Genomic DNA, 11,081 nt, shown 5'->3' with positions numbered 1-11,081 from the left:
GAACTGAGGAGAAATTTCCTGACAGTTAGAACAATTAATCAGTGGAACAACTTGCCTCCAGAAGTTGTGAATGCTCCAACACTGGAAGTTTTTAAGAAGAGATTGGATAACCATTTGTCTGAAATGGGATAGGGTTTCCTGCCTAAGCAGGGGGTTGGATAGAAGACCTCCAAGGTCCCTTCCAATTCCGTTTATTCTACTCTACTAACTCTACTCCAATCCATGCCATGCCATGCCATTCTATATTCTCTACTCTACTCTCTCTACTCTACTCTACTCTATTATATTCAATCCATGCCATGCCATTCTATATTCTCTACTCTACTCATTTCTATTTCTATCATTTCTATTTTTATTCCTATTCGCTCGGTAATCTTCAAGGAAAGTCAATGTCATTTTCAGGTAACTCAATTTAAGACCTAGAAGAATTTTTTTATGGCTGTTTGTTACTTTTCTCAGCAGAGCAAGTAAGGCTCAAGATTTTGGGGTAGCTTTTCTCAACCAGCTTTAAAAAAAAGGATTTTCTATGATTCAGTTAATCTTCCAATGTAGCTGCTGGAGCACCTATTATTATTATTACACTCACCGATTGTTTAACAACATCTGCCCATTCAGGAGCTACACCATATTCAGAATTTTCTTTCAGGAATCTGCAGAGGTCTTTCAGCGGAGGAGCGAAGGCACCACCTACCTGTAACAGAAACGAGGAGGATATTTCTCACTTTACTTGCATTACATTCAGGTAGTCCTCGACTTACAACCATTCATTCAGTGAGCGTTCACAAAGTTACAACAGCAGTGAGAAAAGGGACGTATGTCTGTTTTTCACACATGATCATTTCAGCATCCCTATGGTCACATGATCAAAATTAAGACACTTGGCAACTGGCATATACTTACGACAGTTGCTGTGTCCCAGGGTCACGTGATTCCCCTTTTGCGACCTTCTGATCAAGCAAAGTCAATGGGGAAGCCAGATTCACTTAACAACCGTGGTAAGAAAGGTTGTAAAATGGAGCAAAACCAATGTCTCACTGAGCAACAGAAATTTGGGGCTCAATTTTGCTCGTAAGTCGAGGACTACCTGTATTGAAAGAGCCTAGCAACTATTTGTGCTGATATAATCTCATTGTAGCAAAGCAATTACCTTTCTAGCATTCCTTCTGTTTATCAGCTGAACGCGTTCTTCTCCAGTAAGGCTATTGATGTCCAGCTTATTAGGATTGCGGCAACGGTGCCTTTTTTGTTTCGGTCTTCCTTCATGAAGCTGCATTTTCTGTTATTCAAGATTTTTTTTTTTTAAAAAATGGGTCACTAAATGCTCTCAAATCTGTTTTCAAGTATTTCCAGGCTGTAGGATGGAACTAAATCACACTCGGACTTACATCCACTGGGACTTAAATGCAGAGTACCTATTTATGCAGCATAATGCAGGCCTGGCATAATTACAACTGTCCCTCCTGGCAAATGTATTAACTGGTTATTTTAGGGGTATTGTTTTTAACTTATTGTGTGTGTTTTAGGGGTTCAAAATCCTATATTTATATATATTGCTTTGTACAGTTCTTTTAATTCCATTTTTAACCTCCTCCATTCCAACTGTACATATTCAATTTTTATTGTATTTTGATATATTTTGCATGGACTGTACACCGCCCCGAGTCCCTTTTGGGAGAGGGGGCGGTCTAGAAGCATGAATAATAATAATAATAATAATAATAATAATAATAATAATAATAATAATAATAATAATAATAATAATAATAATAATAATAATAATAATAATAATAATAATTTGGTATTGCATTTGGTAACCTAAATAGTTCCAAGCTAGGCAAAACCCAATTGTGTCTATACTTGCTTACAATTAAAACATCTACACTAATAGATATGAATCACACAGAAGGCAGGGAAAATTCAAAGACCACATCAGAGGTGTCCCCCAAAAAACCACCCCACTGCTTTCCATCATACCAATAAAACTACTCACGGGGATAAAGGCTCCTAAATCTTCGACATAGTCAGGATGTTCACTGAGCCATTTTTCCAAATCTTTTCTCTTGGGGGCATCGTCGCCCGCAAGCCTTGTGCCATCTTTTAAATTAATAACTGGAACGGAGCTTTCTGCATCACACTGGCCTTGCGATGGTGCAAACGGAAGAGGGGGCATTATGCCTAAACCAACCTGAGGGGTACTAACGCTATGACAAACCTGGAATAAAATAAATAGGTTATAAAGACGAGGAAAGGCATTTTGTAATTTACACATTGAGGCCTTTGAACGATGGTGGTGGAGAAGATTCCTGCGAGTCCCTTGGACTGCAAGGCCATCCAACGGTCAGTCCTAGAGGAGATCAACCCTGACTGCTCTTTAGAAGGCCAGATCCTGAAAAGGAAACTCAAATACTTTGGCCATCTAATGAAAAGGAAGGACTCCCTGGAGAAGAGCCTCATGAGGGCAAAAGAAAAAGGGGACAGCAGAGAATGAGGTGGCTGGATGGAGTCACCGAAGCAGTCGGCGTGAGCTTAAATGGACTCCAGAGGATGGTAGGAGACCAGAAGCCCTGGAGGAATGTTATCCATGGGGTCGCGATGGGTTGGATACGATTTTGCAACCACCAACAATTTGCACATTTGGTTTTTTAGTTCTGCAAATGTAAAAATCTCCTCCATAAGCACGCACGTGCACACATACACACAAACACACACACACAAACAAACAAGACAAACCCAAAGTTGAGGATAAAGCATCTTTTTTTCCCTAAGGACTAATGCCAAAATTAATATGACATAGTTATGCTGCGTATTCTCGAATTCCTTCTGGTCAGCCTTAGGATGCCAAAAGCTCTCAAAATTAACATTTCAATTGGCTTCAAATAGCAGCCCAGATTTACTCACGTGGTTAGGCGTTTTGCTTCTATTTAAAAATAAGATATCAACCCCTTCCACATTTTTTCTTCTTCCTCTCTTCTTTTTCATGGCTGGCTGATCGCTAGCAATTACTCCATTTGCACAAGCGTTCGACTGCTTAGAGGTTCCTAATGAAAGGGAACATAAAAGGATCAGCTGAAAGAAAAACAAAACTGATCAAACTTCCAGACAGAATCTATGACAGCAACAATAATTGGGCTATTCAATTGATTTGGCAAGTGGCTGTCTAAAACATAGATAAGTGAGGGTAGCATTTTTTCTGCAAATCATTGTATCAGCCCAGCCTTTTTCCAGAATGATCTGACTGCTGCAGGGTGACTAAGGAAGCAAGAATATAAATCTGAACTTAAAATTAACATTTTCAAAAATTACTTGTAGAATCAGATTTTCATTTTCCAGTTTTTTTCCAGGGTGCCAGGCTTGACATAACATTAAAAAAACAATATTCGACTAGCTATTATGGGTTAGATTGAATTGGTGCCTCTTGTTGGTTTTTTTTTTGGGGGGGGGGGGTTGCCACACCAAGGATCTTTTCAACATCGACAATACTTTGGCTGTCTCGGTGGTGTGGTTTCCACCTGTTTTTCTGTGTCAGTTATTTTACAAGCATGCTGACTCATATAGTGCTACGTACACTGGTAGTTACATAAAAAGTTTTTTTTAAAAAAGAATGTAGGAAAATGCTGCACCCATTTTTAAAAATCATAAGGGTGTACAAGGCAGAAAGTAAAAGTTGGTGGCTGGCCACATAAAAGAAGCTGAGAAAGTTCAAAGAAAGGTTAGCCTTGACACCAAAGTAGCACAGAGATAATAAACCTATTAGCTGGCTACTGGTAATAACACTGAAGTTACATCACACCAGTCAACCCCACTTTGGAATTGTGCGTGTGTGGTGGGGGGAGAGACAAAGGGGGGGAGGGAGAGAGAGAGAGAGAAGGAGGAAGGGGGAGAGAGGAAAAGAGAGGGGGGGAGGAAGAGAGACAGAGAAGTAGAGAGGAAGAGAGAGAGGGAGGAAGAGAGAGGGGGGAAGGAGGGAAGGGGAGAGAGGAAGAGAGAGGGAGAGAACATATAGTACTTTATATTGCCTGAAACTATCTATCAAAAATCAGTGAATCTGTGGGACTTTCGAAATGCTATGAAGTTTTTAAAGCGACCAGAGATTATGATTCAGCTGAGCTTTACGAAGCCTCTTTTCACAATTTGATATCCTATGAAACGACTGTAAAATAGGACAATAAAGTTACAACTGTCATTCCACCACTTTCCTGATCGCTTTGGACCTTACCCGACTCTGGCAAAGACTTTGGGAAATTGGCAAGGCTGGTCTCTGACGCGTTTTGGAGTTCATGTAGCCTGGCGAGGTACTGTTGCTGTCCTAACAGGCCATCTTCGCTTTCAAATGGCCTTTTCTGAGAAAGGCCCTGCTTCTGAAAAATTAATTTCAAACCACCTTCCTGTTAAGCAAATGTAAGAGTTAGCCGATTTGTTTGGGAAGGAAGGAAGGATTTTTTTTTTCACTGTTTAGGATTTACATGCAGAATTTTATGTCCAGGCCCTCACCATCACCCACATGACAATACAGGTAGTCCTTGGCTTAAAACTATTCGTTTAGTGACCATTCAAAGTTACAACGGCACTGAAAAAAGTGACGGATGAATCTTTTCACACTTTGCAGCATCCTGTCACATGATCAAAATTCAGGCAACTGGCGGGTATTTGTGACAGTTCCAGTGTATTCCCTTTTTGTGACCTGACAAGCAAAGTCAACAGGAAAGCCCAATTCACTTCAACAACCGTCTTTGCTAACTTAACAACTGCAGTTATTCACTGAACAACTCTCTCAACTTAGGAACAGAAATTTTGAACTCAATTGTGGTCGTAAGTCAAGGACTGCCTGTGTGAACAATTGCATTTAGCCAGTTTCAATATCAAATTCATTAGACAACTTTTATAAATATACAATCAAAGTGGAAATCCATAGATATCAAGAGACCAAGCTGGAAGAGGTTGAATTAATTCGTGTGTCTGTTACCTGCTAACTCCAGTGTGCAAACCCTAAGGAGCTATGGACATTATTCTGATGGTTTGCTAATTTGAAATTGTAATTCATCGAAAACTCCCCCCCCCTTTTTTTTTTTAAAAAAAAGATAATTCTAAGATAAAAGATGCCATATTTTGGAAAGTAATTACAGCGCCAGGAAAAAAAGCATTGAGGAAGGCCATTCAAGGAAGCAACTCATCAGCAAAGACTGCAAAAGAGCAAGAAATGATGCTATGTTGTTGCCGGGTCTTGAAAACGAGATTCTCAAAAGAGAGAAGGGGGGGGGGGGCAAAGGCTCCAAAATCGCTGCTCCAAAATACCCGCAAGTATTTAGGTGGAGAAAGTAAGATTGAGAGCAGGCAGCCACTTGTAGGTAAAGCATGCTGCACACCGCAATCGCAATCAGGTCCTAGGGCAATAAAAATAAACATACGTCATTGATTTTCACTGTAAACTCCTTTTCCTGCACATGCTTCTTCACCTTTGACATCTGTGCTGATTGGTCGCTTTCTTCTTTAACGTCTGCGCTTGGAGGCGTCGGGATGCTGGGCTCGCTGTAGTCTGCAGCGGCACCTGGGCTATCTAGGAGTTTGGTGGTGTAGAAGGAAGCCACAGGATTGGTCTCGTAATTTCTCCTTGCCAAAGGCCATTTACCTTTCAGGACTGTTTGGCAAATACTATCCAGGCGGTTAATCATAACCCGATCCTAAAAACCAACAGGAAGCTGCTTAAGAAATTTCACATTCCTCTCTCTCAGGATTAACACGACTCGCAAACAAATCAGTGTGTAACAACCAACAGAAAAGATGACTCCAAACAGTTTAGGGGAAATTCTTTCGTATTTTACCACAAAACTGCCCTAGGAGAAATTACAGAGGGTACTCAGTCAAGGGGACAAAAGCACACAAATGTTACTAATAACCATTTGTCTGAAATGCAGTAAGTTTCCCTGCTAGAGGAGGGGGTTGGCCTACAACAGGGGTGTCAAACTCAATTTCATTGAAGGCTGCATCAGGGTTGTGTTTGACCTTGGGAGACCGGGGTGGGCATGGCCAGTTTGACATCACTCATGTCAGGGGCACCTGTGTTGACCCAAGAGCTCTGCCAGCGAAAATGGTCTCCTGCAACCCTCTGCCAGTGAAATCGGAGCTCGGAAGGGCTGCACACAGGCCGGTCCTTCACTGCTTCCAGGGTGGCCTCGTGGGCCAGATCTAAGTACCCCAAGGGCTGCATCCAGCCGCGAGACTTGAGTTTGACACCCCTGGGCTAGAAGACCCCCAAGACCTTCCAACTCTATTTTCTTTTTTTTAAACTACAAAAAAAAATCACGTGATTTTTAACCCGAAGTGAAAATATTTTAATCTCCATTTCATGACAGTAAACATTTGGTTACAACTTTACCTTGGGCCAGTAAGAAGCAGCTAACATATATCCACCTTGTAAGATACAATTAGAATTTGGTGTTCCGTTATTCATTTGGAAACTGTCCTGGGTTTCATCCTGCACCGTGCTTATGGAAGCTACACTTTCCTCATCATATGCTTTCAGGTGAGGCGTCCCTTCCCCTGGAGGAAATTTTAGATAAATCAGTAACAATACATGCCCTTCTGCTATGCAGAGATTTGACGGGCACAATTACACAAGACGCTTCCTAGCACTTCCTGCCACTCAATTTTGAAGTACATGGAAATAGTCCTCAATGTCTACGGAGATACTCAACCATTCAGTTCATGGTTGTCCCAAAAGTGCTTTTTCCAAAAGGCAACTGGACTTCCTTGGAAACATTTCACTTCTCATCTGAGAAACTTCTTCAGAACTTTGGGAAAAGCACTTTGGGATAGATACTCCTTGATTTATCACCACTTGTTCAACGGCCAATCAAAATGGCAACAGCTTCAAAATGAATGGCATTTCTCAGTGGCAGCACCAGGGCCAGGCCAGAAGATGAGCCCTACATCTCTCAGGTTCCTTATCAGACACTCCATCTGCTTAACAACCTGTGAGATGGCTTAACGATTAGGACATTAAGCGAGGTGTCAATGGCCACTTTGCTCAATGACTAAGGTTCTGGTGCCAACTGAGGTGATAAACCAAGGATTATTTGTAAAATTCATATTGCATTACAGATGAGAGAAATTAAATTAGGTAGAATTGGCTTGAGATGCAGGCCAAAGGTAACAGTGGCACCATTTAAAAAAAAATCAAAGGAGAAATAATGCCTGCCCCGCTATACACAAACAATATCACAATTATAAATAAAAATTTGAGAATCTGATCACCAAGCACATAAAAATGGGCACGGGAACATTAAATAATTAAAGGAGATTAAACTGCATTGATGAATGTTTCCTTCTAGCTACAAAACATTCTACCAATTTCTTTTGCAAGTCATTTAGGAAAGTAGAATGTGGCTCAACAGTATAAATTGCTGGTGATTATATCAGAAAAATCTTAGCTCCATACTTAATTTTTTCTTACTGGATGGAACCATAAAAAAATTATTAGCTAGCTACTAATCATATTGTCTTTGTAAATATATAATTACCTAACCTTAAATTGCTCTATAAAAGTTATTTTTAAAGAGTAAAAAACATCCTAGTGGAAGAAACGACGACTCAAGAAGATTGTTTTGCGAAGAGATTATATACACCACGAGCATAAGGATTTTGTTTGGACTAATCTGGAACTTTATTTTCTCTTCCACACACACTATGAAGATTACAATGCAGATGTTCTTCTGATTGTGCAGGTTTCTGGGTCTCACGCTGCAATTTTTAAAGATGCATTTCTATGTCCATAAATAGAAAATGTACAAATTTTCATGTGAATTAAAAGAACAACCTTAACATCAAAAGAGAGAGTAGCATGGAACGAAAAGGAGAATGAACCAATGAATAACTGACATACTGAAAATATTCTGTACAGATTGTATTGCAGAAAATTGCTTTCTATAGTACAGGAATCATAGACAGAATTCACATTCTGTTCTAGAAATAGGGTTACAGACTATAGACTTCATCAGGTATTTTCCTTGTTCTTAGGCAAAATTAATTTCCCCCAGCAAATTTGATTAGAGTACTTCTTTGTTTTTCTAAAACATACTACCTATCTATCCAAAAATCCATGAAAAGTAGTTTATGTCTTTCTCTGAAGCAGCTTCTGAGGTTTTTTTTTATTTTTTATTTTTAAAAGGCACTTACGTCTCTTTTGGGCCTCCTCTTCATCACTGTCACTCTCTTCCGACGAAGAGGAAGAAGAGGAAGAGGAGGAAGAGGAAGAAGAGGAGGAAGAGGATGATGACGCTGAAGAACAAGATGAAGAAGACGAAGAGCTGGATCCTGATCTGGAACGAGAGCAAGAGGAAGAAGACGACGATGAGGATGAAGACGATCTGGAAGAACAGGACGACCTCTCTGAGTCGGAGTCACAGCTAGAGTCTGATCCTCTCTTCCCAGATCTCGGCTTTTTGGAAGCAGCGTTTAGCGTTAAGGGTTCGGTCCTCGCTGCCACCATGCGCCTGTCGTGATCCCCCTTCGGAACAGGCTTGGGGTCTGCCGCATGTGAGGGTGAGCCGCTCTTCGGGCTCGAGGGTTCCGCCTTCACCCCCATCGGCACGTTTTCAGTAGACATGAACTCCTCGTCTGAAAAATGAAGTTCTTTGTAGTTTTCGTCCTTAGGTTTTGCGTCCTCAAGCACGTTCCCTTTAGCATCCGGCAGCCTGGCTTGGGGCATGAGAGGAGAGGCCGACAGCGCCATCTGGTACTGTTGCAAGAGCGGAGCAGAAGCCGTCCTCGGAAGTGCCGCTTTGCTGTGACTGTAGTTCCTCTGAGCTGACATAAAGGAGAGTTCAGGGTCGCGAAGGATGTGGTAATCTGTCCTGCTCACTCCATGTTTCGCGGCACCAACCAATAAATCCCAATCATGGGTCCCACATTCCCACCAAACGGGCAAGTCTGGATTTGGCTGACAAAGTTTTAATCGCTCACAGAGCTGAGGATGACGGACAGCCTGCTCTCGTACCTTTCTGAGGAGCTCGATGCGATATAAGGTTCGAGATGCACGCTCTTCTGTTATTGGCTGGATGAAAAGGTTTGAGTCCACAAAGTCTGCACAGGAAAGACACCCAAAAAGAATTAAGACTTGTAGCAGGATCTTCTAACTTCAGTTGGAATCTGGGACATTAAATGGGGCTTTTTTTAAAAGAAAGTGTTATTTACACATCCATCCCCCCAATCTCTTTTTCTTTCAGTGAACACAATGCTACCTTCTAAGGTGAAAGTAATTTAGGAGCTTTCACTTGTTTAAGGGGAAAGAATTTCTAAACATTACGATATATCAAAACATGCATTTCATGAGGCAGGCTTTTGGTCATAGGGCAACTTTTTCAGTATGTGTTTTGTTACTGCTCCTAAAATAGTTTTTCTTTCTTTTTTTTGGGGGGGGGGGAGTATTATAAGCAACCCACCATCTTTTGAAGGTAAGCGACAAACTCTTCTGCACATGGCCATGAACGCATACAGATATTTCTCTAAACTTTCGTCCGTTTTTTTATGCAGCCTCGCCATCGCTCGAAATTTTGTCCAGTCAAACTGGGCTCTGTCTGGATCAAATACAACACCAAAAGTAGACACCACTCTGTAGAAATCAGCTTCTTCTCTTCTTGTCCACCTAGATGGAAGGCCAAAGGGGAACACTGGTTGCAAATGAACTGTTTTCCCAGAACACCATGGAAGCATCAGAAGACTTATTGAGATCTGCAATAATCATAGCCTACCTTTGCTGTCTTTCAATTTTGGCAGCTACTTTTGGATTTAGAACAGCTTCTTCAAAGGCAGATGGCATCACACAAGCCTGGACAGAAAACGGGGCTTGAATTGGCTGGCTTTGCCTGCTCTTACTGGTACGCTGATATGCTGTTATGAGACGACGCAACCGTGTTGTTAAGGCAGACTGTGTTGGCCAGTAAAGCTTGTCTCCTTCAATGATCTGACGATCTGTAATTGAGAAAGATGACTATAATATTTGGTGTTGGTTTACCACGTTAAGTATCAAACAAAGTGGAAGGTTGCATTTCAGAAGCACAATTGTTGAAGTAGAAAGTTAAAACCATAAGATTTTACCTCCATCTCCTATTACAAGATCCCCTGGCGATGAGGCATCATCCTAAGAAATAACATTCAGAATGCAAAATGAACAGAAGCGCAGTTCAGGTACAATATATGCCGTGTTTTGAAGTTGACTCAACACACCAAAACCAGCAGTGACTTAAGGTTAACCATGACAACTCTCATTTAAACATAAACTCATGATCTCTCTGTACAAAACTCACGATTTCTCACGATTTCTCTACACAAAATAAATATTGTATCACATGAAATGAATGCAATTGTATTTGATACAGCTCACCAAATATAACCAAATAATGCAACAATGAATATGTTTGTAAATAATAGTTAGCCAAATATAGTTAACCAAGACAAATATGAAGCCTCCAAGGATAAGCATGGCAATCCTATAAAATACATTTACTGTACTTATTTACAGAGTTTATAGGCGACTCTAGTCAGAATCCACAGGAATGTTGGGGAAAATATTGTCCTAGAGGAGGAAGGGGGGGGGGGGAATCAGCCTTCTTTATTTATTTGTCTGGCAGATGTTATTGGGAGACAACACTCCCACAGATGTTCAGGCCTTCAAAGAGCTTTAAATGTGCAACCAGCATCGTGATTTGCATCCAAAAGATGGCTGGTAATCAGTGGGACGTCCACACCATTGCTGCTATATGGGAATAATGATAGGAGTCCAAAGCTACTTGGACTGCTGTATTCTGGACAAGTTGTAGTTGTGCATACTCTTCAATGGCAGCACCATGGGGATCACACTGAAGTAGTCCAGTCGAGAGGCGATTATGGGCTGAGTGACTGTGAGCAAAGACTCCCATCCTAGGATAGGTTACAACTGTCCCATCAGATGAAGAATGAAAGGGCCTCCTAGCCGTAACAGCCACTCAAGTAGGAGTTGTGAATCCAGTAGGAGATATAACCTAGTTCAGTACTGTAGGAGCATAACCCAGTCCAGAATTAAATTTGGAGTCTCCTTGGAGTCGGAC

General features: G+C 41.2%; 1 protein-coding gene across 9 annotated transcripts in view; it reads right to left on the bottom strand.

Annotated features, from left to right (window-relative positions):
• The window catches only part of CHD9 (chromodomain helicase DNA binding protein 9), a 52,299-nt gene that overhangs the window by 3,825 nt on the left and 37,393 nt on the right, over positions 1-11,081 (bottom strand). For 6 of the 9 annotated variants that reach the window (XM_081963585.1, XM_081963587.1, XM_081963586.1 and 3 more), the window contains 11 exons: positions 10,093-10,135; positions 9,747-9,966; positions 9,438-9,640; positions 8,173-9,078; positions 6,374-6,537; positions 5,406-5,678; positions 4,217-4,385; positions 2,899-3,038; positions 1,991-2,212; positions 1,148-1,276; positions 587-691 (listed from right to left, as the gene is read on the bottom strand). In XM_081963585.1, coding sequence (XP_081819711.1) covers positions 587-691; positions 1,148-1,276; positions 1,991-2,212; positions 2,899-3,038; positions 4,217-4,385; positions 5,406-5,678; positions 6,374-6,537; positions 8,173-9,078; positions 9,438-9,640; positions 9,747-9,966; positions 10,093-10,135 — 2,574 coding nt within the window. The remainder of the gene's footprint in view (positions 1-586; positions 692-1,147; positions 1,277-1,990; positions 2,213-2,898; positions 3,039-4,216; positions 4,386-5,405; positions 5,679-6,373; positions 6,538-8,172; positions 9,079-9,437; positions 9,641-9,746; positions 9,967-10,092; positions 10,136-11,081) is intronic. The other 3 variants (XM_081963590.1, XM_081963592.1, XM_081963589.1) reach the window with 2 other exon arrangements.

The sequence above is a fragment of the Natrix helvetica genome (genome assembly GCF_964273705.1).
Source record: "Natrix helvetica genome assembly, chromosome: 10".
Classification (NCBI taxonomy): Eukaryota; Metazoa; Chordata; class Lepidosauria; order Squamata; family Natricidae; genus Natrix; species Natrix helvetica.
This window is presented reverse-complemented; position numbering and strand designations above follow the sequence as displayed.